Source organism: Coregonus clupeaformis, unplaced genomic scaffold, assembly GCF_020615455.1.
Source record: "Coregonus clupeaformis isolate EN_2021a unplaced genomic scaffold, ASM2061545v1 scaf0166, whole genome shotgun sequence".
NCBI classification, from domain to species: domain Eukaryota; kingdom Metazoa; phylum Chordata; class Actinopteri; order Salmoniformes; family Salmonidae; genus Coregonus; species Coregonus clupeaformis.
Genome location: NW_025533621.1, coordinates 543,976 through 571,723, shown reverse-complemented (window position 1 = coordinate 571,723; position 27,748 = coordinate 543,976). Strand labels below are relative to the sequence as shown.

Below are 27,748 nucleotides of genomic sequence, written 5' to 3'. Positions count from 1 at the left end.
TCAGAGCTAACAGGCATTCCCATCAGAGCTAACAGGCATTCCCATCAGAGCTAACAGGCATTCCCATCAGAGCTAACAGGCATTCCCATCAGAGCTAACAGGCATTCCCATCAGAGCTAACAGGCATTCCCATCAGAGCTAACAGGCATTCCCATCAGAGCTAACAGGCATTCCCATCAGAGCTAACAGGCATTCCCATCAGAGCTAACAGGCATTCCCATCAGAGCTAACAGGCATTCCCATCAGAGCTAATAGGCATTCCCATCAGAGCTAACAGGCATTCCCATCAGAGCTAACAGGCATTCCCATCAGAGCTAACAGGCATTCCCATCAGAGCTAACAGGCATAGAACCATCTGCAGCTATTTGTTGAGTGAGCTGAGACTTTGCCAAGGTCCCTGGCCAGCCACGTGAGAGCAGAACAGACTGAGCATTTGACAGACCTCCCTCAAGGGCTTTATAAAGGGAAACCCAGCCGCTAGCTGCGCAGTGACGTGAGGCTACCAGACGGGCTAAATGCCTTTTATGTTCACTTTGAGGCAAGCAACACTGAAGCATGCATGAGAGCACCAGCTGTTCCGGACGACTGTGTGATCACGCTCTCCATAGTCGATGTGAGCAAGACCTTTAAACAGGTCAATATTCACAAGGCTGCGGGGCCAGACGGATTACCAGGACGTGTACTCAGAGTATGCGTGGACCAACTGGCAAGTGTCTTCACTGACATTTTCAACCTCTCCCTGACCGAGTCTGTAATACCTACATGTTTCAAGCAGACCAGTGCCCAAGAAAGCAAAGGTAACCTGCCTAAATGACTACCGACCCGTAGCACTCACGTCTGTAGCCATGAAGTGCTTTGAAAGTCTGGTCATGGCTCACATCAACACCATCCCGGAAACCCTGGACCCACTCCAATTCACATACCGCCCCAACAGATCCACAGATGACACAATCTCAATCGCACTCCACACTGCCCTTTCCCACCTGGACAAAATGAACACCTATGTGAGAATGCTGTTCATTGACTACAGCTCAGCATTCAACACCATAGTGCCCTCAAATCTCATCACTAAGCTAAGGACCCTGGGACTAAAAACCTCCCTCTGCAACTGGATCCTGGACTTCCTGATGGGCCACCCCCAGGTGGTAAGGGTAGGCAACAACACATCTGTCACGCTGATCCTCAACACAGGGTTCCCTCAGGGGTGTCTGCTTAGTCCCCTCCTGTACTCCCTGTTCACCCACGACTGCGTGGCCAAGCACGACTCCAACACCATCATTAAGTTTGCTGACGACACAACGGTGGTAGGCCTGATCACCAACAACGATGAGACAGCCTATAGGGAGGAGGTCAGAGACCTGGCCGTGTGGTGCCAGGACAACAACCTCTCCCTCAACGTGAGCCAGACAAAGGAGATGATCGTGGACTACAGGAAAAGGAGGGCTGAGCACGCCCACATTCACATCGACGGGGCTGTAGTGGAGCAGGTCGAGAGCTTCAAGTTCCTTGGTGTCCACATCTCCAACAAACTATCGTGGTCGAAACACACCAAGAAAGTTGTGAAGAGGGCACGACAACGCCTTTTCCCATTCAGGAGACTGAAAAGATTTGGCATGCGTCCCCAGATCCTCAAAAGGTTCCACAGCTGGTACCATCCTGACCGGTTGCATAACCGGCTGGTATGGCAACTGCTCGGCATCCGACCATAAGGCGCTACAGAGTAGTGCGTACAGCCCAGTACATCACTGTGGCCAAGCTTCCTGCCATCCAGGACCTATATACTAGGCGGTGTCAGATGAAGGCCCAAGAAATTGTCAAAGATTACAATCACCCAATTCTTAGACTGTTCTCTCTGCTACCGCACGGCAAGCGGTACCGCAGCGCCAAGTCTATGTCCAAAAGGCTACTTAACAGCTTCTACCCCCAAGCCATAAGACTGCTGAACAATTAATTGTTTTTACACTGCTGCTACTTGCTGTTTATTATCTATGCATAGTCACTTTACCCCTATCTACAGTTGAAGTCGGAAGTTTACATAGACCTTAGCCAAATACATTTAAACTCAGTTTTTCACCATTTCTGACATTTAATCTTAGTAAAACTTCCCTATCTTAGGTCAGTTAGGATCACCTCTTCATTTTAAGAATGTGAAATGTCAGAATAATAGTAGAGAGAATGATTTATTTCAGCTTTTTCTTTCTTTCATCACATTCCCAGTGGGTCAGAAGTTTATATACACTCAATTAGTATTTGGTACCATTGCCTTTAAATTTTTTAACTTGGGTCAAACGTTTCGGGTAGCCTTCCACAAGCTTCCCACAATAAGTTGGGTGAATTTTGGCCCATTCCTCCTGACAGAGCTGGTGTAACCGAGTCAGGTTTGTAGGCCTCCTTGCTCGCACACGCTTTTTCAGTTCTGCCCAGAAATGTTCTATAGGATTGAGATCAGGGCTTTGTGATGGCCACTCCAATACCTTGACTTTGTTGACCTTAAGCCATTTTGACACAACTTTGGAAGTTTGCTTGGGGTCATTGTCCATTTGGAAGACCCATTTGCGACCAAGCTTTAACTTCCTGACTAATGTCTTGAGATGTTGCTTCAATATATCCACATAATTTTCCTTCCTCATGATGCCATCTATTATGTGAAGTGGACCAGTCCCTCCTGCAGCAAAGCACCCCCACAGCATGATGCTGCCACCCCCGTGCTTCACGGTTGGGATGGTGTTCTTCGGCTTGCAAGCCACCCCCTTTTTCCTCCAAACATAACGATGGTCATTATGGCCAAACAGTTATATTTTTGTTTCATCGGACCAGAGGACATTTCTCCAAAAAGTACGATCTTTGTCCCCATGTGCAGTTGCAAACCGTAGTCTGGCTTTTTTATGGCGGTTTTGGAGCAGTGGCTTCTTCCTTGCTGAGCGGCCTTTCAGGTTATGTCAATATAGGACTCAGTTTACTGTGGATATAGATATTTTTGTACCTGTTTCTATCAGTATCTTCACAAGGTCCTTTGCTGTTGTTCTGGGATTGATTTGCACTTTTCGCACCAAAGTATGTTCATCTCTAGGAGACAGAACGTGTCTCCTTACTGAGCGGTATGATGGCTGCGTGGTCCCATGGTGTTTATACTTGCGTACTATTGTTTGTACAGATAGGTACCTTCAGGCGTTTGGAAATTGCTCCCAAGGATGAACCAGACTTGTGGAGGTCTACAATTTGTTTCCTGAGGTCTTGGCTGATTTCTTTTGATTTTCCCATGATTTCAAGCAAAGAGGCACTGAGTTTGAGGGTAGGCCTTGTAATACATCCACAGGTACACCTCCAATTGACTCAAATGATGTCAATTAGCCTATCAGAAGCTTCTAAAGCCATGACATCATTTTCTGGACTTTTCCAAGCTGTTTAAAGGCACAGTCAACTTAGTGTATGTAAACTTCTGACCCACTGGAATTGTGATACAGTGAATTATAAGTGAAATAATCTGTCTGTAAACAATTGTTGGAAAAATTACTTGTGTCATGCACAAAGTACATGTCCTAACCGACTTGCCAAAACTAAAGTTTGTTAACAAGAAATTTGTGGAGTGGTTGAAAAACGAGTTTTAATCACTCCAATCTAAGTGTATGTAAACTTCCGACTTCAACTGTACATGTACAAATTACCTCTACTAGCCTTTACCCCCTCACATTGACTTGGTACCGGTACCCCCTGTATATAGCCTCATTATTGTTATTTTATCGTGTTACTTTTTATTTCTTTAGTTTATTTAGTAAATATTTTCTTAACTCTATTGTCTTAAAAGTGCATTGTTGGTTAAGGGATTGTAAGTAAGCATCGCACGTTAAGGTTGTATTTGGCACATGTGACGAAGAAAATTTGATTTGAATTCGCTGGATGCAGGGGCTGGATGCAGGGGCTGGATGCAGGGGCTGGATGCAGGGGCTGGATGCAGGGGCTGGGTGCAGGGGCTGGGTGCAGGGGCTGGATGCAGGGGCTGGATGCAGGGGCTGGATGCAGGGGCTGGATGCAGGGGCTGGGTGCAGGGGCTGGATGCAGGGGCTGGATGCAGGGGCTGGATGCAGGGGCTGGGGCGGGAACTGGGAGAGAAGTGTTGGCAGAGCTTAGTATTTAATAAAGTCCACGAGTCTCTGATCATCACTTAAAATAGTTTTTAAAAAAAAATCCATCTCAGGACCATGCCCATCTAGTTAGGGAGGTTTCCATGGGGATGAAGAGGTGCTGAAATCCCATGCTATTAAATTTTTTACAGTAGGGATTACATGGATTGAATGGTATTTTGTAAAGGAGGTCTGCTGCCATTTCTGGTGCTTTATTCTGATCCTGTCTCTCCTTACTGGGAGTGGGTTTCTGAGTCTGTGTGTGTGCGTGTGTGTGTGTCTGAGTCTGTGTGTGTGTGTCTGTGTGTGTGTCTGTGTGTGTCTGAGTCTGTGTGTGTCTGAGTCTGTGTATGTGTGTCTGAGTCTGTGTGTGTCTGTGTGTGTGTGTGTGTGTGTGTGTGTCTGTGTGTGTGTGTGTGTCTGTGTGTTTCCGGTGCTTACTCTGTCTCTGTATCTGTTGTTTCAGGGAGCAGTCTGTGACTGTGTCTGTAATTATAGGGAGTAGTCTGTGACGGTGTCTGTAATTATAGGGAGTAGTCTGTGACTGTTGTTTCAGGGAATGGTATGTGACTGTGTCTGTTGTTTCAGGGAGCTGTCTGTGACTGTGTCTGTAATTATAGGGAGTAGTCTGTGACTGTGTCTGTAATTATAGGGAGTAGTCTGTGACTGTGTCTGTAATTATAGGGAGTAGTCTGTGACTGTTGTTTCAGGGAATGGTATGTGACTGTGTCTGTTGTTTCAGGGAGCTGTCTGTGACTGTGTCTGTAATTATAGGGAGTAGTCTGTGACTGTGTCTGTAATTATAGGGAGTAGTCTGTGACGGTGTCTGTAATTATAGGGAGTAGTCTGTGACTGTTGTTTCAGGGAATGGTATGGGACTGTGTCTGTTGTTTCAGGGAGCTGTCTGTGACTGTGTCTGTAATTATAGGGAGTAGTCTGTGACTGTCTGTTGTTTCAGGGAATGGTCTGTGACTGTCTGTTCTTGTTTCAGGGAGAGGTCTGTGAACGTGTCGGAACCGGAGATCCTCCAGATGACTGTCAGTAACCTGAAGCCAGAGGAGACCTACTCCTTCCGAGTGGTGGCCTACAACGACTACGGCCCTGGAGAGAGCTCCGAGACAGTCAGACTCACCACACAACCAGAGTGTAAGCATAGATTAGCCCCGCTCAGCATTCACCCTGAGCGGAAATACAGCACAAGCCTGCCTAGTCCCACACAGGGCCCAAGTGTAAGCAATACTGACAGAACTTCACGTAGCCAGAGCACTGCCCAGTTTATAGTCAACACACAAATCGAGAAAAAAAATCAAATTGTATGAAAGTAAAAGAATGGAATTAAGAAATATATAAATATTAGGACGAGCAATGTCGGAGTCAGCAGTATAAATATATATATATATATATGTGATGGGATGTATAGACATTATGGACAGTATGTGGATATAATATTTAGTATATCTGAAGAATACGTAGATAGAATAGTATAGATACAGCAATAGTTAAATAGGATGCCCTTGACTAGAATACAGTATGTACATATGAAATGAATAAAACAGTATGTAAACATGAGTTTAAACATGAGTGTAAGGACAACCTGAGCGCTTAGTCCCACACACAGGCTTGGAACTACAGTACAAACCTTCCTACTGTCCAGTCCACAGTTATAAATAGTTATAAATACAGGACAGCCCTGCCTAGTCACAAAACCCAACCAGAGGTAAAGGTAAAGGACTGCCCACTGCTCAGTCAAAACCATGAAATGAACTGGTGTTCTAATGCAGGGGAGTAGCTTCCTAGTAATGAACTGGTGTTCTAATGCAGGAGAGTAGCTTCTTAGTAATGAACTGGTGTTCTAATGCAGGAGAGTAGCTTCCTAGTAATGAACTGGTGTTCTAATGCGGGAGAGTAGCTTCCTAGTAATGAACTGGTGTTCTAATGCAGGAGAGTAGCTTCTTAGTAATGAACTGGTGTTCTAATGCAGGAGAGTAGCTTCCTAGTAATGAACTGGTGTTCTAATGCAGGAGAGTAGCTTCCTAGTAATGAACTGGTGTTCTAATGCAGGAGAGTAGCTTCCTAGTAATGAACTGGTGTTCTAATGCAGGAGAGTAGCTTCTTAGTAATGAACTGGTGTTCTAATGCAGGAGAGTAGCTTCCTAGTAATGAACTGGTGTTCTAATGCGGGAGAGTAGCTTCCTAGTAATGAACTGGTGTTCTAATGCAGGAGAGTAGCTTCCTAGTAATGAACTGGTGTTCTAATGCAGGAGAGTAGCTTCCTAGTAATGAACTGGTGTTCTAATGCGGGAGAGTAGCTTCCTAGTAATGAACTGGTGTTCTAATGCAGGAGAGTAGCTTCCTAGTAATGAACTGGTGTTCTTATGCAGGAGAGTAGCTTCTTAGTAATGAACTGGTGTTCTAATGCAGGAGAGTAGCTTCCTAGTAATGAACTGGTGTTCTAATGCGGGAGAGTAGCTTCCTAGTAATGAACTGGTGTTCTAATGCAGGAGAGTAGCTTCCTAGTAATGAACCGGTGTTCTAATGCGGGAGAGTAGCTTCCTAGAAATGAACCAGTGTTCTAATGCGGGAGAGTAGCTTCCTAGTAATGAACTGGTGTTCTAATGCAGGAGAGTAGCTTCCTAGTAATGAACTGGTGTTCTAATGCAGGAGAGTAGCTTCCTAGTAATGAACTGGTGTTCTAATGCAGGAGAGTAGCTTCCTAGTAATGACCTGGTGTTCTAATACGGGAGAGTAGCTTCCTAGTAATGAACTGGTGTTATAATGCAGGAGAGTAGCTTCCTAGTAATGAACTGCTGTTCTAATGCAGGAGAGTAGCTTCCTAGTAATGAACTGGTGTTCTAATGCAGGAGAGTAGCTTCCTAGTAATGAACTGCTGTTCTAATGCAGGAGAGTAGCTTCCTAGTAATGAACTGGTGTTCTAATGCGGGAGAGTAGCTTCCTAGTAATGAACTGGGTGTTATAATGCAGGAGAGTAGCTTCCTAGTAATGAACTGGTGTTCTAATGCAGGAGAGTAGATTCCTAGTAATGAACTGGGTGTTATAATGCAGGAGAGTAGCTTCCTAGTAATGAATTGGTGTTCTAATGCGGGAGAGTAGCTTCCTAGTAATGAACTGGTGTTCTAATGCAGGAGAGTAGCTTCCTAGTAATGAACCGGTGTTCTAATGCAGGAGAGCAGCGCCAAGTAATGAACTGGTGTTCTAATGCAGGAGAGCAGCTTCCTAGTAATGAACCGGTGTTCTAATGCAGGAGAGTAGCTTCCTAGTAATGAACTGGTGTTCTAATGCAGGAGAGTAGCTTCCTAGTAATGAACCGGTGTTCTAATGCAGGAGAGTAGCTTCCTAGTAATGAACTGGTGTTCTAATGCAGGAGAGTAGCTTCCTAGTAATGAACTGGGTGTTATAATGCAGGAGAGTAGCTTCCTAGTAATGAACTGGGTGTTATAATGCAGGAGAGTAGCTTCCTAGTAATGAACTGGTGTTCTAATGCAGGAGAGTAGATTCCTAGTAATGAACTGGGTGTTCTAATGCGGGAGAGTAGCTTCCTAGTAATGAACTGGGTGTTATAATGCAGGAGAGTAGCTTCCTAGTAATGAACTGGGTGTTCTAATGCGGGAGAGTAGCTTCCTAGTAATGAACTGGGTGTTATAATGCAGGAGAGTAGCTTCCTAGTAATGAACTGGTGTTCTAATGCAGGAGAGTAGATTCCTAGTAATGAACTGGGTGTTCTAATGCAGGAGAGTAGCTTCCTAGTAATGAACTGGTGTTCTAATGCAGGAGAGTAGCTTCCTAGTAATGAACTGGTGTTCTAATGCAGGAGAGTAGCTTCCTAGTAATGACCTGGTGTTCTAATACGGGAGAGTAGCTTCCTAGTAATGAACTGGTGTTCTAATGCAGGAGAGTAGCTTCCTAGTAATGAACTGCTGTTCTAATGCAGGAGAGTAGCTTCCTAGTAATGAACTGGTGTTCTAATGCAGGAGAGTAGCTTCCTAGTAATGAACTGGTGTTCTAATGCGGGAGAGTAGCTTCCTAGTAATGAACTGGTGTTCTAATGCGGGAGAGTAGCTTCCTAGTAATGAACTGGGTGTTATAATGCAGGAGAGTAGCTTCCTAGTAATGAACTGGTGTTCTAATGCAGGAGAGTAGATTCCTAGTAATGAACTGGGTGTTATAATGCAGGAGAGTAGCTTCCTAGTAATGAATTGGTGTTCTAATGCGGGAGAGTAGCTTCCTAGTAATGAACTGGTGTTCTAATGCAGGAGAGTAGCTTCCTAGTAATGAACTGGTGTTCTTATGCAGGAGAGTAGCTTCTTAGTAATGAACTGGTGTTCTAATGCAGGAGAGTAGCTTCCTAGTAATGAACTGGTGTTCTAATGCAGGAGAGTAGCTTCCTAGTAATGAACCGGTGTTCTAATGCAGGAGAGCAGCGCCAAGTAATGAACTGGTGTTCTAATGCAGGAGAGCAGCTTCCTAGTAATGAACCGGTGTTCTAATGCAGGAGAGTAGCTTCCTAGTAATGAACTGGTGTTCTAATGCAGGAGAGTAGCTTCCTAGTAATGAACTGGGTGTTATAATGCAGGAGAGTAGCTTCCTAGTAATGAACTGGGTGTTCTAATGCGGGAGAGTAGCTTCCTAGTAATGAACTGGTGTTCTAATGCGGGAGAGTAGCTTCCTAGTAATGAACTGGTGTTCTAATGCAGGAGAGTAGCTTCCTAGTAATGAACTGGTGTTCTAATGCAGGGGAGTAGCTTCCTAGTAATGAACTGGTGTTCTAATGCAGGAGAGTAGCTTCCTAGTAATGAACTGGGTGTTATAATGCAGGAGAGTAGCTTCCTAGTAATGAACTGGTGTTCTAATGCAGGAGAGTAGATTCCTAGTAATGAACTGGGTGTTCTAATGCGGGAGAGTAGCTTCCTAGTAATGAACTGGGTGTTATAATGCAGGAGAGTAGCTTCCTAGTAATGAACTGGGTGTTCTAATGCGGGAGAGTAGCTTCCTAGTAATGAACTGGGTGTTATAATGCAGGAGAGTAGCTTCCTAGTAATGAACTGGTGTTCTAATGCAGGAGAGTAGATTCCTAGTAATGAACTGGGTGTTCTAATGCAGGAGAGTAGCTTCCTAGTAATGAACCGGTGTTCTAATGCAGGAGAGTAGCTTCCTAGTAATGAACCGGTGTTCTAATGCAGGAGAGCAGCTTCCAAGTAATCTGTACAGTTTCTCTGCAGCTCAAGTTTGCGCCTACTCCATCACGGCAGTTTCGGTTGTTTTGCTCTATGACACCCACAAGCTTTACGGCAGTCCTCTGAACTCCCTGTCACGGACGTTCTAATTTCGAAGAGGGCTTCTCACAAAACCAACTGTCCAGACCGAACCGTTGGAGCTATAAACTAACATGTCATCGATATGGAAAGGGGAGACTCACAAACAAGTGTTAGGTTGTTTCGCTCTACGATGCTCAAAAGCTTCAGGGGAGTCGTCTGAACGTAACCCTGTACCGGGCTGTAAAAACGTGCATGGTGGATATACAGTGCCGTGCATAACGTGACCAAACATGGGTCAAACATGATATCTGTTTGGGCTTCTTGCGGTCAATTTGCAGTCTACAAATTATTTGTAATTATGTTCCGTCCCCCTGACCATCTGCTCAAGAAAAAAATCGTCCCGCGGCTGAAACTAGTTGATGATCCCCGGTCTAGACCTGCATGGTGGAAGGGAGAACACAGTAACAACACATTCCTCATCTGCTGCCCTGTATCCAAATACAGTCACACACTAGTGCACCAGTAGACTCACAGATACGCACACACACATCTACACACACGCACACATCTACACACACACACACATCTACACACACACACGTCTACACACACACACATCTACACACACACACATCTACACACACACACATCTACACACACACACATCTACACACACACACATCAACACACACACACATCTACACACACACACATCTACACACACACACATCTACACACACACACACACACACACATCTACACACACACACACATCTACACACACACACACACACACATCTACACACACACACACACACACACATCTACACACACACATCTACACACACATACATCTACACACACACACACACATCTACACACACACACATCTACACACACACACACATCTACACACACACACACATCTACACACACACACATCTACACACACACACATATACACACACACACACATCTACACACACACACACACATCTACACACACACACACACACACATCTACACACACACACATCTACACACACACACATCTACACACACACATCTACACACACACACACACATCTACACACACACACACACAACATCTACACACACACATCTACACACACACACACACATCTACACACACACACATCTACACACACACACACACACATCTACACACACACACACATCTACACACACACACATCTACACACACACACATCTACACACACACACATCTACACACACATACATCTACACACACACACACACACACACACACACATCTACACACACACACACATCTACACACACACATCTACACACACACACACACATCTACACACACACACACACACACACATCTACACACACACACATCTACACACACACATCTACACACACACACACATCTACACACACACACACACACACATCTACACACACACACACACATCTACACACACACACACACATCTACACACACACACACACACACACACACACACACACACACACATCTACACACACACACACATCTACACACACACACACACATCTACACACACACACATCTACGCACACATACATCTACACACACACACATCTACACACACACACATCTACACACACACACATCTACACACACACACATCTACACACACACACACACACACACACACACATCTACACACACACACACACATCTACACACACACACACACATCTACACACACACACATCTACACGCACATACATCTACACACACACATCTACACACACACATCTACACACACACATCTACACACACACACACACACACACATCTACACACACACACATCTACACACACATACATCTACACACACACATCTACACACACACATCTACACACACACATCTACACACACACACATCTACACACACATACATCTACACACACAAACACACACATCTACACACACACCCTGATGCACCAGTACACTCTGACAACACAATCTCCATCTTTACTCCATGATTCTGAGCAGAGATCAGCTGCAGATTGCTCTCTATAAGGAGATGAATAAAACCCTACCAAACTAAAGGGGGGTTTGACAGTGGATTTAGGGTTTAGGGCACATCAAGTCTAATTTCATTCTTTCACTCTCTTTCTTTGTCACTTGCTTTTTCTTTCTCTCTGGGCTGAAGCAGATTATTTCTCTCCAGTCTGAAGCAGATTATTTCTCTCCAGGCTGAAGCAGATTCTTTCTCTCCAGTCTGAAGCAGATTATTTATCTCCAGGCTGAAGCAGCGTCTTTCTCTCTGGTCTGAAGCAGCTTCTTTCCTTGCCTGGTCTGAAGCAGCAGTATACACGGTGGTATTACAGCCAGCGGAAGCTGATTCAAATCTCCCCTAATCATTCCTTAGCTCTCCTCTCACTGGGGCCTCGTCCGTCCAGCCTGCCAGATGACATTGTTCTATTAGACCTCGTGGAGGAGGATAATATACCATTCAAACGTCTGCAGCTCACCTTCTAATTCTGCTTTAATATAAACCTTTTAATATGGCACTAAAATAACACCTTTAAAGGTACAATGCAGCTGTTTTTTTTTATCTCAATATCAAATCATTTCTGGGTAACACTTAAAGGCCCAGTGCAGTCAAAAACGTGATTTTCCTGTGTTTTACATATATTTCCACACTATGAGGTTGGAATAATACTGTGAAATTGTGAAAATGATGATAATGCCCTTTTTAGTGTAAGAGCTGTTTGAAAAGACCAGCTGAAGACTGCCTGTTTTTGTGGGATGGAGTTTTGGCCTTCCATGGTGACATCACCATGCAGTAAATGACTTAATTTACCAATAAGGAAGAGAGTTTGAAACCTCTCTGCCAATAATAGCTAATTTTCAGTTTTTCCCTCCCCCTCCCCACTCAGACCACTACCAGACAGTCCTAAAAAAATTATTGCTCTTTGTTCAGAAGCTTTTTTTTTTTTTTTACCATTTTAATTGAAAACAATCACAGTAAGGTACATAATTGTTACCCAGAAATGATTTGATATTGAGATAAAAACAACTGCATTGGACCTTTAAGTACCTTACTGCCATTGATTTAAATTAAATTAGTCAAAAATAAACAGATCTGTGATGTGTGTGTGCCTGATGTCTGTTTCTCTGTGTGTTCCTGTCGCAGCAGTGCAGGTCCCTGGGCCGGTGGAGAACCTCCGGGTAGAGTCCATCTCTCCCACCTCCATCCAGGCCTCGTGGGACGTCCCATCCTACGCCAATGGTCCCCTGCTGGGGTACCGACTGCTCTGGACCGAGACACCCTCTGGGAAGGAACAGGTACATGGCTGTCATGGTCCAATCAACATCAGCCCAATCAGCCCACCTGACACAGCGGATCCACAGATGGAAGAGCCATATATAGAATCATATTAATAAACAGTCCAGAGCCATATATAGAATCATATAAATAAACAGTCCAGAGCCATATATAGAGTCATATTAATAAACAGTCCAGAGCCATATATAGAGTCATATTAATAAACAGTCTATATCCATATATAGAGTCATATTAATAAACAGTCTATATCCATATATAGAGTCATATTAATAAACAGTCTATATCCATATATAGAGTCATATTAATAAACAGTCTATATCCATATATAGAGTCATATTAATAAACAGTCTATATCCATATATAGAGTCATATTAATAAACAGTCTATATCCATATATAGAGTCATATTAATAAACAGTCTATATCCATATATAGAGTCAAATTAATAAACAGTCTATAGCTCTGGGTCACATTAGTTCTCTGAAAGCAGTGAAGTCATTAGCAGCTTAAATTAAAGCTCAATAAGTGGTAAAAAATAACAATTGTTTTGTTGTTTTTTTAAACTTTGTTCTTCGTTTAAATAAACGGTGATAGAGAAGAGAGAGAGATTAGATGAAATTGGTATGTTGTGTGTTGCCTGTGAGTTGTTTGAAGTCCACCCAAATAGATGAACATTTCCTGTGTGCTGATGACACACACATCGATGTGATGTTTGATGTACTGATTACAGAATGGACATTGGACTCTTCTGAACATTTTGGGATAAGCATCATCATCATAATTTGAGTAGAGAAGCCACTGACCATCACGATCATACGATTTTTTTTTTTAAACTGTCACAATTCTTTCATGCTTTTGGCATTTTGGTTATTTCCCTATTATTTGACAGCTCTTTAAAGTAATCTCAGTTTGAAGCTGATAAAAAAGTTGAAATGTGATCCAGTTGTATAACACCCATGTGGATTGTTCTGTGATCTATCCATTGATGGTATTATACCTCACACTTCCTTTTGACATATCAATTAATTTCCCTCTCGTTTCCTCACTTCATCATGTAAATGGCTTATGATAAGAAAACACACTCTCCAACAAAGTACACATTTCAAAGTCAGCCAGCATATACAGTGGTGTGAAAAAGTGTTTGCCCCCTTTCTGATTTGTTATTTGTTTGCATGTTTGTTACACTTAAATGTTTCAGATCATCAAACAAATGTAAATATTAGTCAAAGATAACGCAAGTAAACACAAAATGCAGTTTTGAAATGAAGGTTGTTATTATTAAGGGAAAACAAAATCCAAACCCACACGGCCCTGTGTGAAAAAGTGTTTGCCCCCCCACGAACAAATGAGAAAGAAAGTAATTGAGATCCCATCAGTCTGGAAAAGGTTATAAAGCCATTTCTAAAGCTTTGGGACTCCAGCGAACCACAGTGAGAGCCATTATCCACAAATGGCGAAAACATGGAACAGTGGTGAACCTTCCCAGGAGTGGCCGGCCGACCAAAATTACCCCAAGAGCGCAGCGACGACTCATCCAAGAGGTCACAAAATACCCCACAACAACATTCAAAGAGCTGCAGGCCTCACTTTCCTCAGTTAAGGTCAGTGTTCATGACTCCACCATAAGAAAGAGACTGGGCAAAAATGGCCTGCATGGCAGAGTTCCAAGACGAAAACCACAGCTGAGCAAAAAGAACATTAAGGCTCGTCTCATTTTTGCCAGAAAACATCTTGATGATCCCCAAGACCTTTGGGAAAATACTCTGTGGACTGACGAGACAAAAGTTGAACTTTTTGGAAGGTGTGTCTCCCATTACATCTGGCGTAAAAGTAACACCTCATTTCAGAAAAAGAACATTACATTTACATTATTTAGCAGACGCTCTTATCCAGAGCGACTTACAGTTAGTGAATACATTTATTTATGTATTTTTTTTATACTGGCCCCCCGTGGGAATCAAACCCACAACCCTGGCGTTGCAAACGCCATGCTCTATCAACTGAGTTACATCCCTGCCGGCCATTCCCTCCCCTACCCTGGACCAATTGTGCGCCGCCCATGAGTCTCCCGGTCGCGGCCGGCTACGACAGAGCCTGGATTCGAACCAGGATCTCTAGTGGCACAGTTAGCACTGCGATGCAGTGCCTTAGACCACTGCGCCACTCAGGAGACAACATCATACCAACAGTAAAATATGGTGGTGATAGTGTGATGGTCTGGGCCTGTTTTGCTGCTTCAGGACCTGGAAGACTTGCTGTGATAAATGGAACCATGAATTCTGCTGTCTACCAAAAGTTCCTGAAGGAGAATGTCCGGCCACTTGTTCGTGACCTCAAGCTGAAGCAAACTTGGGTTCTGCAGCAGGACAATGATCCAAAACACACCAGCAAGTCCACCTTTGAATGGCTGAAGAAAAACAAAATGAAGACTTTGGAGTGGCCTAGTCAAAGTCCTGACCTGAATCCTATTGAGATGCTGTGGCATGACCTTAAAAAGGCAGTTCCTGCTCGAAAACCCTCCAATGTGGCTGAATTACAACAATTCTGCAAAGATGAGTGGGCCAAAATTCCTCCACAGCTCTGTAAAAGACTCATTGCAAGTTATCGCAAACACTTGATTGCAGTTGTTGCTGCTAAGGGTGGCCCAACCAGTTATTAGGTTGTAGGGGGCAATCACTTTTTCACACAGGGCCATGTGGGTTTGGATTTTGTTTTCCCTTAATAATAACAACCTTCATTTCAAAACTGCATTTTGTGTTTACTTGTGTTATCTTTGACTAATATATTTAAATTTGTTTGATGATCTGAAACATTTAAGTGTGACAAGCATGCAAACAAAACATAAATTAGGAAGGGGGCAAACACTTTTTCACACCACTGTACAGTTGAAATCGGAAGTTTACATACACCTTAGCCAAATACATTTAAACTCAGTTTTTTACAATTCCTGACATTTAATCCTAGTAAAAATACCATGTCTAAGGTCAGTTAGGATCACCACTTTATTTTAAGAATGTGAAATGTCAGAATAATAGTAGAGAGAATGATTTATTTCAGCTTTTATTTCTTTCATCACATTCCCAGTGGGTCAGAAGTTTACATACACTCAATTAGTATTTGGTAGCATTGCCTTTAAATTGTTTAACTTGGGTCAAACGTTTCGGGTAGCCTTCCACAAGCTTCCCACAATAAGTTGGGTGAATTTTGGCCCATTCCTCCTGACACAGCTGGTGTAACTGAGTCAGGTTTGTAGGCCTCCTTGCTCGTACAAGCTTTTTCAGTTCTGCCCAGACATTTTCTATAGGATTGAGGTCAGGGCTTTGTGATGGTCACTCCAATACCTTGACTTTGTTGACCTTAAGCCATTTTGCCACAACGTTGGAAGTATGCTTGGGGTCATTGTCCATTTGCGACCAAGCTTTAACTTCCTGACTGATGTCTTGAGATGTTGCTTCAATATATCCACATAATTTTCCTTCCTCATGATGCCATCTATTTTGTGAAGTGCACCAGTCACTCCTGCAGCAAATCACCCCCACAGCATGATGCTGCCACCCCCGTGCTTCACGGTTGGGATGGTATTCTTCGGCTTGCAAGCGTCCCCCTTTTCCCTCCAAACATAACAATGGTCATTATGGCCAAATAGTTCTATTTTTGTTTCATCAGACCAGAGGACATTTCTCCAAAAAGTATGATTTTTGTCCCCATGTGTAGTTGCAAACCATAGTCTGGCTTTTTTATGGCGGTTTTGGAGCAGTGGCTTCTTCCTTGCTGAGCGGCCTTTCAGGTAATGTCGATATAGGACTCGTTTTACTGTGGATATAGATACTTTAGTACCTGTTTCCTCCAGCATCTTCACAAGGTCCTTTGCTGTTGTTCTGGGATTGATTTGCACTTTTCGCACCAAAGTACGTTAATCTCTAGGAGACAGAACGCGTCTCCTTCCTGAGCGGTATGACGGCTGCATGGTCCCATGGTGTTTATACTTGCGTACTATTGTTTGTACAGATGAACGTGGTACCTTCAGGCGTTTGGAAATTGCTCCCAAGGATGAACCAGACTTGTGGAGGTCTACAATTTGTTTTCTGAGGTCTTGGCCGATTTCTTTTGATTTTCCCATGATGTCAAGCAAAGAGGCACTGAGTTTGAAGGTAGGCCTTGAAGTACATCCACAGGTACACCGCCAATTGACTCAAATGATGTCAATTAGCCTATCAGAAACTTCTAAAGCCATGACATCATTTTCTGGACTTTTCCAAGCTGTTTAAAGGCACAGTCAACTTAGTGTATGTAAACTTCTGACCCACTGGAATTGTGATACAGTGAATTATAAGTGAAATAATCTGTCTGTAAACAATTGTTAGAAAAATTACTTGTGTCATGCACAAAGTAGATGTCCTAACCGACTTGCCAAAACTATAGTTTGTTAACAAGAAATTTGTAGAGTGGTTGAAAAACATGTTTTAATGACTCCAACCTAAGTGTATGTAAACTTCCGACTTCAACCGTAGAGGAAAACAAAGAGCTATATTTGAACAGCTGCTTAGAGGTTGACGTACAGCTAACCACATTGCTCCACTTCTGTTGTGTCAACAGCAAATGAAAGATGTTTATCATACTCTGTTTGTTAAGCTGTATATCTATTTCATGTCTTCCTGGAAGGGACTACACGCTATGCGAACACACACGCACACACACTACACTACACACACACACACTACACACACACACACTACACACACTTGCAGTGTAGAAACCCCAGGAGCATCCACTCTCAGGGTTATGTAGAGAAGAGCAACAGAGACAGTGTGTTTATTTTTCTCTCTCTCTCTCTCTCTCTCTCTCTCTCTCTCTCTCTCTCTCTCTCTCTCTCTCTCTCTCTCTCTCTCTCTCTCTCTCTCTCTCTCTCTGTCTCTCTCTCTCTCACACATCTTGCTGCTAGGATGGCACACTGTGGTATTTCACCCAATAGATATGGGAGTTTATCAAAATTGGGATTGTTTTGGAAATCATTTGGGTCTGTGTAATCTGAGAAAAGTATGTGTCTCTAATTTGATCATACATTTGGCAGGAGGTTGGGAAGTGCAGCTGTCACACCCTGGCTCGGGGACTCATTATGTTGTGTTCATTCTATGTTTTCTGTTTCTTTGGTGGGTGTTCTAGGTTGTCTATTTTCTATGTTTGCCTGTGTGACTCCCAATCAGGGGCAACGAGTGTCAGCTGTCGGCTGTTTGTCTCTGATTGGGAGCAATATTTAATCTGTATGTTTTTCTTTCGGGTTGTGGGATTTTGTTCGTGTGGTTTCGTGTTGGACCATAGACGTCACGCATTCGTTGTTTATTGTTTTGTATTTTTGAGTGTGGTGCTTTAACTATTAAAGTAAATATGTTCGCTCGCAACGCTGCGCCTTGGTCTCCCTCATTAGACGATCGTGACAGAAAATCCCACCAAGACCAGACCAAGCAGCGTGTCCAGGAGCCATCGCTAATAGATCTCCGTGGCAGCTTCGACTGGGGCAAGCCCATGGAGGAGCTGAGTGAAGAGGGTTGGAGACAGAGGAGCGAGAAGTGGGAGAGAATGTTGGAGGCCTGGTCCACGGGGAGGAGAGACCCCCAGAACATTTTTAGGGGGGGGCTCACGACGTCGGGGCAGCAGGAGGCCGCTATGGAGCGGTCCAGCGGGGTTGCAGAGGAGGCCGCCAGGTTACGGGGGCCACTGGTAGAAGAGGGGATGGAAGGCGTAGAGGCACGGCGAGAGGTACTGGCGTGTGTTGCCAGTCCGGTCCGGCTCGTTCCAGATCCCGGTGTAGAGCCAGTGGTGTGTGTCCCCAGTACGGTCCGGTCTAGTCCTGCTCCCCGCACCAAACCTACGGTGTGCGTCGACAGCCCAGCCCGGCCCGTTCCTGCGCTCCGCACCGAGTCTGTGGTGCGCGTCGCCAGCCCAGTTCGGCCCATCCAAGCTTCTCGCATAAAGCCTACGGTGTGCGTCGCCAGCCCAGCCCGGCCTGTTCCTGCTCCACGCACAAAGCCTACGGTGTGCGTCGCCAGCCCAGCCCGGCCTGTTCCTGCTCCACGCACAAAGCCTACGGTGTGCGTCGCCAGCCCACCCCGGCCTGTCCCTGCTCCACGCACAAAGCCTACGGGGTGCGTCGCCAGCCCAGCCCGGCCTGTCCCTGCTCCACGCACAAAGCCTACGGTGTGCGTCGCCAGCCCGACCCGGCCTGTTCCTGCCACTCGCACCAAACCAGGGCTCTTCCTAGAGCTGGCCGCCTAGCCAAACTGAGCAATCGGGTTCCTCTGTGGAGATGGGAGAACCTTCCAAAAGGACAACCATCTCTGCAGCACTCCACCAATTAGGCCTTTATGGAAGATTGACCAGACGGAAGCCACTCCTCAGTAAAAGGCACATGACAGCCCCCTTAGAGTTTGCCAAAAGACACCTAATGGACTGTCAGATGTAAGGGTTGGTGTGAGGTGTTACCCAAGTACGGTGCAGGAGAGACAGCAGGCAGTAGGCAGGGATGGTGAAACAAGGATCTTTACTGGTGGTCCAAAAGCCAGGATACAAAACAACAGACTATACATGAAAACAAATGAGCACATAGGTCTCCAAAAAACAAGCTGACAACAAACAATACGAAATACTAACTCTGACTGGAAAAACCCAATGACACAGGGAGAACACTTCTCGAGTACCTGTAACTCCGTCACGTGATCCGACACTGATACGTACTGCTTGACATCAAGGAACTAGCAGATAAAACTGAGCAGGGGAACACAGGGAAGTGAGGGTATAAATACACAGGTGAATCAGATAGACACAGATGACACCAATAGGCAGATAATTAGTCCCGACTGTGAGTGAGGAGGTGCCTGTGGTTGTCGGAGGATGACACCTAGTGGGTCGCTCCGGAACTGCGACCCACTCCTGTAACAGTCAGACCATGAGAAACAAGATTCTCTGGTCTGATGAAACCAAGATTAAACTCTTTGGCCTGAATGCCAAGCATCACATCTGGAGGAAACCTGGCACCATCCCTACGGTGAAGCATGGTGGTGGCAGCATCATACTGTGGGGATGTTTTTCAGCAGTAGGGACTGGGAGTCTAGTCAGGTTTGAGGGAAAGATGAACAGAGCACAGAGAGATCCTTGATGAAAACCTGCTCCAGAGCTCTCAGGACCTCAGACTGGGGGTGAAGGTTCACCTTCCAGCAGGACAACACAGCCAAGACAACACAGGAGTGGCTTCAGGACAAGTCTCTGAATGTCCTTTAGTGGCCCAGTCAGATCCCGGACTTGAACCCGATCGAACATCTCTGGAAAGACCTGAAAATAGCTGTGCAGCGACGCACCCCATCCAACCTGACAGAGCTTGAGAGGATCTGCAGAGAAGAATGGGAGAAACTCCCCAAATAGAGGTGTGCCAAGCTTGTAGCGTCATACCCAAGAAGACTCGAGGCTGTAATCGTTGCAAAAGGTGCTTCAACAAAGTACTGAGTAAAGGGCCTGAATACTTATGTAAATGAAATATTTCTGTTTTTTTATTTTTATAAATGTGCGAACATTTCTAAAAACCTGTTTTTGCTTTGTCATTATGGGGTATTGCGTGTAGCTTGATTGGGGGGGGTGGGGGGGGGAAACAATTTAATCAATTTTAGAATAAGGCTGTAATGTAACAAAATGTGGAAAAAGTCAAGGGGTCTGAATACATTCCGAATGCACTGTAGACTTGACATTTTAAATGAATATCCTATGTGTTTTCTGACACTAGATGTGGTCAGGTCAAATGTGGTCTCAATAACTTACCTGGTTGAATAAGGAAAATAACTCTCTCTCTCTCTCTCTGTTTCAGAGTGTGGAGGTGAACGGGCAGAGTTATAAGATGGAGGGGCTGAAGAAGTTCACAGAGTACTCCTTACGAGTCTTGGCGTTGAACCGTTATGGCCCTGGGGTCACCACAGAGGACAGGAGCGTCACCACGCTGTCTGATGGTATGTCAGAACTACACTCTCTCTCATTGGTTCACTGTGTGTAACACCCACTCTTATTGGTTCACTGTGTGTAACACTCACTCTTATTGGTTCACTGTGTGTAACACCCACTCTTATTGGTTCACTGTGTGTAACACTCACTCTTATTGGTTCACTGTGTGTAACACTCACTCTTATTGGTTCACTGTGTGTAACACTCACTCTTATTGGTTCACTGTGTGTAACACCCACTCTTATTGGTTCACTGTGTGTAACACTCACTCTTATTGGTTCACTGTGTGTAACACCCACTCTTATTGGTTCACTGTGTGTAACACCCACTCTTATTGGTTCACTGTGTGTATCACCCACTCTTATTGGTTCACTGTGTGTAACACCCACTCTTATTGGTTCACTGTGTGTAACACCCACTCTTATTGGTTCACTGTGTGTAACACCCACTCTTATTGGTTCACTGTGTGTAACACCCACTCTTATTGGTTAATTGATTGAACTATAATCAGGTATGGGCAAAAATGACAAAATACAGATACAAAGTACTGTAAAGATCAATGTATCAAAATAAACTACAAAATACTTGTATTTTGTAATGTATTTAATTAAAATACATGTATTTTGTATTTAAATAAACTAAAATAAATGTTCAAGTAGCCAGCCTGAACACCAACAACGTTGTCAGTAAGGTCACAAAAACGTTTTAGTTGCTATGACTGAGATATGTTGTCGTTTAACTACGTTAGTTGAGCAAGTCACTCAGGATCAGCGCGTCTGCCAAATGACCAAAATGTAAATGTATATGTGAAAATGAACATACTAAAATAAACTGCAAAGCACACTGGGTATTGTTTCGGGGGCAGAGCTCATTAGAATAATACTCGGCATGCTTTGCAATTGTTAATTTTTACATATACACTTGTATTTAGTTCATTTAGCAGCTGCTTTTATCTCAACACAGACTTCTGATACCAACGGGGGGTAAAAGGGGGGACACAGAATGTGTACCGCTATAAAACAAAACATTTATAGAAAAGTATTTTGTATTTTGAAAATACAAAATACATTGTAGTGTAGTTCAGCACAGTGTAATTCAAATGACAAAATACTCAGACGTAATAAAAATACGTATTTCAAACACGTAACAGAAATACTGCCCGTCTCTGACCTCTCATTCTTACAAAGCCAAGAGGGCTAAAACTACGTCAAGTTCATTAGGATACGGAAAACATTTAAAAAAAAAACTTTTTTCTACGATAGCGAAACGTTTCGCTTATTGAGTCCAGGTATTCCCTCACTGTTTCAGTCTGTTTTCTTCCTTTTGGTGCCAAATGAACCTACCCCTGCTGGGAATTGATTTACTGTTTGTTTACTGAAAGTCATACTGTCTCTTTCATACCTTTCACTTCTGATTGCAGTGGGATAAACAGCTACATAATTAATGAAACTTAATCAAGAATTAATGAAATAGTTCTTCCTCTATTACTAAATGTCTCATTGCATTTGACACACATGAATTGCTTGCGTGTCAGCTTTCAATGTTTGTATCCCAAATGGCACCCTATTCCCTATATAGTGCACTACTTTTGACCAGGACCCTTATGGCCCATAGGGAGTGGGGGGGGGGGGGGCATTTGGGACGCATCTAGTGTATGCATCCAGTGTATGCATTTGCAACACTTTATTTTCTCGTTAATCATTTTCTGGCGGTGTCACTCAACTCTGACAGCCCACATGGCACCGCGTTGGAACGGTCTGATTACATAGCACTGCTCCAGCGCTCTTAACGAATCAGAAGCAATGTCCCAAATGTCACCCTATTCCCTGTGTAGTGCACTACATTTAACCAGATCCCACAGTGCTTTGTTAAAAAGTAGTGCACTATATAGGGAATAGGGTGCCATTTGGGACGCTTTCACAGTCCCATCAAACCGCAGATTAAATTGGTCTCGAAGACATTCCCCTGGGACCGCGGCAACAACTCTCCTTCCATTGGTTGCCTCCCCGTGAACATTTACTACAGTACCTACATTACCTGCAGAAAGGGGTCGTGTTCCCCTGCATCCTCCAGGTAACAGTCTGCACTACATTACCTGCAGAGAGGGGTCGTATTCCCCTGCATCCTCCAGGTAACAGTCTGCACTACATTACCTGCAGAAAGGGGTCGTATTCCCCTGCATCCTCCAGGTAACAGTCTGCACTACATTACCTGCAGAAAGGGGTCGTATTCCCCTGCATCCTCCGGGTAACAGTCTGCACTACATTACCTGCAGAAAGGGGTCGTATTCCCCTGCATCCTCCGGGTAACAGTCTGCACTACATTACCTGCAGAAAGGGGTCGTATTCCCCTGCATCCTCCGGGTAACAGTCTGCACTACATTACCTGCAGAAAGGGGTCGTATTCCCCTGCATCCTCCAGGTAACATTCTGCACTACATTACCTGCAGAAAGGGGTCGTATTCCCCTGCATCCTCCAGGTAACAGTCTGCACTACATTACCTGCAGAAAGGGGTCGTATTCCCCTGCATCCTCCAGGTAACAGTCTGCACTACATTACCTGCAGAAAGGGGTCGTATTCCCCTGCATCCTCCGGGTAACAGTCTGCACTACATTACCTGCGGAAAGGGGTCGTATTCCCCTGCATCCTCCGGGTAACAGTCTGCACTACATTACCTGCAGAAAGGGGTCGTATTCCCCTGCATCCTCCAGGTAACAGTCTGCACTACATTACCTGCAGAAAGGGGTCGTATTCCCCTGCATCCTCCGGGTAACAGTCAGCACTACATTACCTGCAGAAAGGGGTCGTATTCCCCTGCATCCTCCGGGTAACAGTCTGCACTACATTACCTGCAGAAAGGGGTCGTATTACCCTGCATCCTCCAGGTAACAGTCTGCACTACATTACCTGCAGAAAGGGGTCGTATTCCCCTGCATCCTCCGGGTAACAGTCTGCACTACATTACTTGCAGAAAGGGGTCGTATTCCCCTGCATCCTCCAGGTAACAGTCTGCACTACATTACCTGCAGAAAGGGGTCGTATTCCCCTGCATCCTCCGGGTAACAGTCTGCACTATATTACCTGCAGAAAGGGGTCGTATTCCCCTGCATCCTCCGGGTAACAGTCTGCACTACATTACCTGCAGAAAGGGGTCGTATTCCCCTGCATCCTCCGGGTAACAGTCTGCACTACATTACCTGCAGAAAGGGGTCGTATTCCCCTGCATCCTCCGGGTAACAGTCTGCACTACATTACCTGCAGAAAGGGGTCGTATTCCCCTGCATCCTCCGGGTAACAGTCTGCACTACATTACCTGCAGAAAGGGGTCGTGTTCCCCTGCATCCTCCAGGTAACAGTCTGCACTACATTACCTGCAGAAAGGGGTCTTATTCCCCTGCATCCTCCGGGTAACAGTCTGCACTACATTACCTGCAGAAAGGGGTCGTATTCCCCTGCATCCTCCGGGTAACAGTCTGCACTACATTACCTGCAGAAAGGGGTCGTATTCCCCTGCATCCTCCGGGTAACAGTCTGCACTACATTACCTGCGGAAAGGGGTCGTATTCCCCAACCTTCATCCTCCAAAACACAGACTACCTACCTGCAGAGGGGCTGTACTCCCCCATAAATAAATAGCATGACAGTAATGGCAATTGGCTGCCTCCCCAGGAACATTTCCTACAGTACCTGAGAGGGAACACAGTATTATACACCCTTCTCAGAGGACCAGGGGCTGTAGCTATCAAGCGTCTGAAAGTAGGAGTGCTGATCCTGGATCAGTTTAGTCTTCATACTGAATTAGATTATATGGACAGGATGGACGCGATCCATGATCAGCACACCTACTCTGGGATGCTTGATAGATACAGACCTTGCTCTTTTGTGATTCCAGTTAGATCTACTCAAACAAACAGAGTTGCGTTTCATCATACAGTGTGTGTACTGTGCACCTAAACAGATCCTCCTCATCCTCCAGAGTTTTCTCTTCAAGTTAGTTCAGGGTTTGTTGTCTGGTCTGATCTCGGCTTGTCCTTTCCCACCTCTCTCTCTCTCTCTCTCTCTCTCTCTCTCTCTCTCTCTCTCTCTCTCTCTCTCTCTCTCTCTCGTTCTCGTTCTCTCATTCTCTCTCTCTCGTTCTCGCATTCTCTCTCTCGTTCTCTCTCTCTCACTCTCTCTTTCTCGTTCTCTCTCTCTCTCTCTCGTTCTCTCTCTCTTTCTCTCTCTCTCTCTCTCTCTCTCTCTCATTCTCTCGTTCTCTCTCTCTCTCTCTCTCTCTCTCTCTCTCTCTCTCTCTCTCTCTCTCTTTCTCGTTCTCGTTCTCTCATTCTCTCTCTCGTTCTCTCTCTCTCTCTCTCTCTCTCTCTCTCTCACTCTCTCGTTCTCGTTCTCTCTCTCTCTCTCTCTCTTTCTCGTTCTCTCATTCTCTCTCTCTCGTTCCCTCTCACTCTCTCTCTCTCTCGTTCTCTCTCTCTCTGTCTCTCTCTCTCTCTCGTTCTCTCGTTCTCTCTCTCTCTCTCTCGTTCTCTCTCTCTCTCTCTCTCTCGCTCTCTCTCTCCCTCTCTCTCTCTCTCGTTCTCTCTGTCTCTCTCTCTCTCTCTGTCTCTCTCTCTCTCGTTCTCTCGTTCTCTCTTCTCTCTCTCTCTCTCTCTCTCTCTCTCTCTCTCTCTCTCTCTCTCTCTCTCTCTCGTTCTCTCTCTCTGACATTTTCCTCTTTCGTTATGGCTTTCATGTTGTCTCTTATTTGGATCAGAGCCGAGTCTTTGACTGACTGGAATCAGACGTTAGAGTAGTTACCTTTACTCCTGCTGGTTGTCCCGGGAGACAAGTCGTTGGCTATGAAAGAAAGGATCTTGTTTGCTTCACACAGCTTTAACTGGATCTAAAACTGGATGCTACGCTAGGCTACTGAACCCCACCTTTAATTGGATCTAAAACTGGAAGCTACGCTAGGCTACTGAACCTCACCTTTAACTGGATCTAAAACTGGAAGCTACGCTATGCTACTGAACCTCACCTTTAATTGGATCTAAAACTGGAAGCTACGCTAGGCTACTGAACCTCACCTTTAACTGGATCTAAAACTGGAAGCTACGCTATGCTACTGAACCTCACCTTTAATTGGATCTAAAACTGGAAGCTACGCTAGGCTACTGAACCTCACCTTTAATTGGATCTAAACCTGGAAGCTGCGCTAGGCTACTGAACCTCACATTTAATTGGATCTAAAACTGGAAGCTGCGCTAGGCTACTGAACCTCACCTTTAACTGGATCTAAAACTGGAAGCTACGCTATGCTACTGAACCTCACCTTTAATTGGATCTAAAACTGGAAGCTACGCTAGGCTACTGAACCTCACCTTTAACTGGATCTAAAACTGGAAGCTACGCTAGGCTACTGAACCTCACCTTTAATTGGATCTAAAACTGGAAGCTACGCTAGACTACTGAACCTCACCTTTAATTGGATCTAAAACTGGAAGCTACGATAGACTACTGAACCCTTCTAATTTGAATTTGATTTCTAATTGGTCCTGTTGTTTAACTGTGATGAGCTGTCTAACGTCAAGCTGTTGATTTAAGTGAGCTGTTAACCCCAGGATTATGACTGTGCTGTGTGGTAATTCTCATGGATTGAAGAGGTGGTGGTGTCAGGGCCGGCGTTATGGGAGGGCCTTAGGGGCCTGGCCCGCCCCCTACCGTACCTCCTTGCCCGTCCAAATAAAATATTGAAATATTGATCATTTATTTGACCCGAGACGCGCGCCAACAGAAAGACCCATCAATCTCAGTTGAAGTATCCGAGCGAGCGGAACAGCGCCCCTCTGTCTCGGTATGTGTAGACCATGTATCTGGTTCTGTCTGGTCATAAAGAGTATGGCATGTCGTACTATCTCTGTCTAGACAGCATCAGATACATGGGCTACATATAGAGGGGCGCTGTTTCACTCGCCAGGATGCTTTCTCCCGTGATATAGATTCAGAAGAGAGAAAGAGGTGAAGCGAGAGGGTTCACTCTCGCCAAAATCTGTCCAGTAAAAGCCCAATGCGTTTCTATGGGAATAATATGCAAACCTAAGCTTGTCGCCTGCCTTCCCACCTTTGGGACAAAGCCTCCCATTGTTAGGGCGGAGACATGAGCATCTCGTCATTATATACAGATCTCTGGTGTCAGCCTCTTGCGAATTGGAAAGGAAAGTTGGCAGGTGCACAGTGCACTGTTAGAATGCTGCATTGCCCTAAAGTAAATTGATGTTTCAACAAAATTATATACAGTGGGGGAAAAAATTATTTAGTCAGCCACCAATTGTGCAAGTTTTCCCACTTAAAACGATGAGTGAGGCCTGTAAGTTTCATCATAGGTACACGTCAACTATGACAGACAAAAGGATTTAAAAAATTCCAGAAAATCACATTGTAGGATTTTTAATGAATTGATTTGCAAATTATGGTGGAAAATAAGTATTTGGTCAATAACAAAAGTTTCTCAATACTTTGTTATATACCCTTTGTTGGCAATGACACAGGTCAAACGTTTTCTGAAAGTCTTCACAAGGTTTTCACACACTGTTGCTGGTATTTTGGCCCATTCCTCCATGCAGATCTCCTCTAGAGCAGTGATGTTTTGGGGCTGTCGCTGGGCAACACGGACTTTCAACTCCCTCCAAAGATTTTCTATGGGGTTGAGATCTGGAGACTGGCTAGGCCACTCCAGGACCTTGAAATGCTTCTTACGAAGCCACTCCTTCGTTGCCCGGGCGGTGTGTTTGGGATCATTGTCATGCTGAAAGACCCAGCCACGTTTCATCTTCAATGCCCTTGCTGATGGAAGGAGGTTTTCACTCAAAATCTCACGATACATGGCCCCATTCATTCTTTACTTTACACGGATCAGTCGTCCTGGTCCCTTTGCAGAAAAACAGCCCCAAAGCATGATGTTTCCACCCCCATGCTTCACAGTAGGTATGGTGTTCTTTGGATGCAACTCAGCATTCTTTGTCCTCCAAACACGACGAGTTGAGTTTTTACCAATATATTT

At 44.7% G+C, this 27,748-nt stretch overlaps 1 protein-coding gene across 1 annotated transcript in view; it reads left to right on the top strand.

The window, feature by feature from the left end:
* Window positions 1-27,748, top strand: part of LOC121581835 (netrin receptor DCC-like) — a 205,239-nt gene that overhangs the window by 42,174 nt on the left and 135,317 nt on the right. The window contains exons 3-5 of the mRNA XM_045213884.1: window positions 5,113-5,267; window positions 12,581-12,729; window positions 20,582-20,720. Coding sequence (XP_045069819.1) covers window positions 5,113-5,267; window positions 12,581-12,729; window positions 20,582-20,720 — 443 coding nt within the window. The remainder of the gene's footprint in view (window positions 1-5,112; window positions 5,268-12,580; window positions 12,730-20,581; window positions 20,721-27,748) is intronic.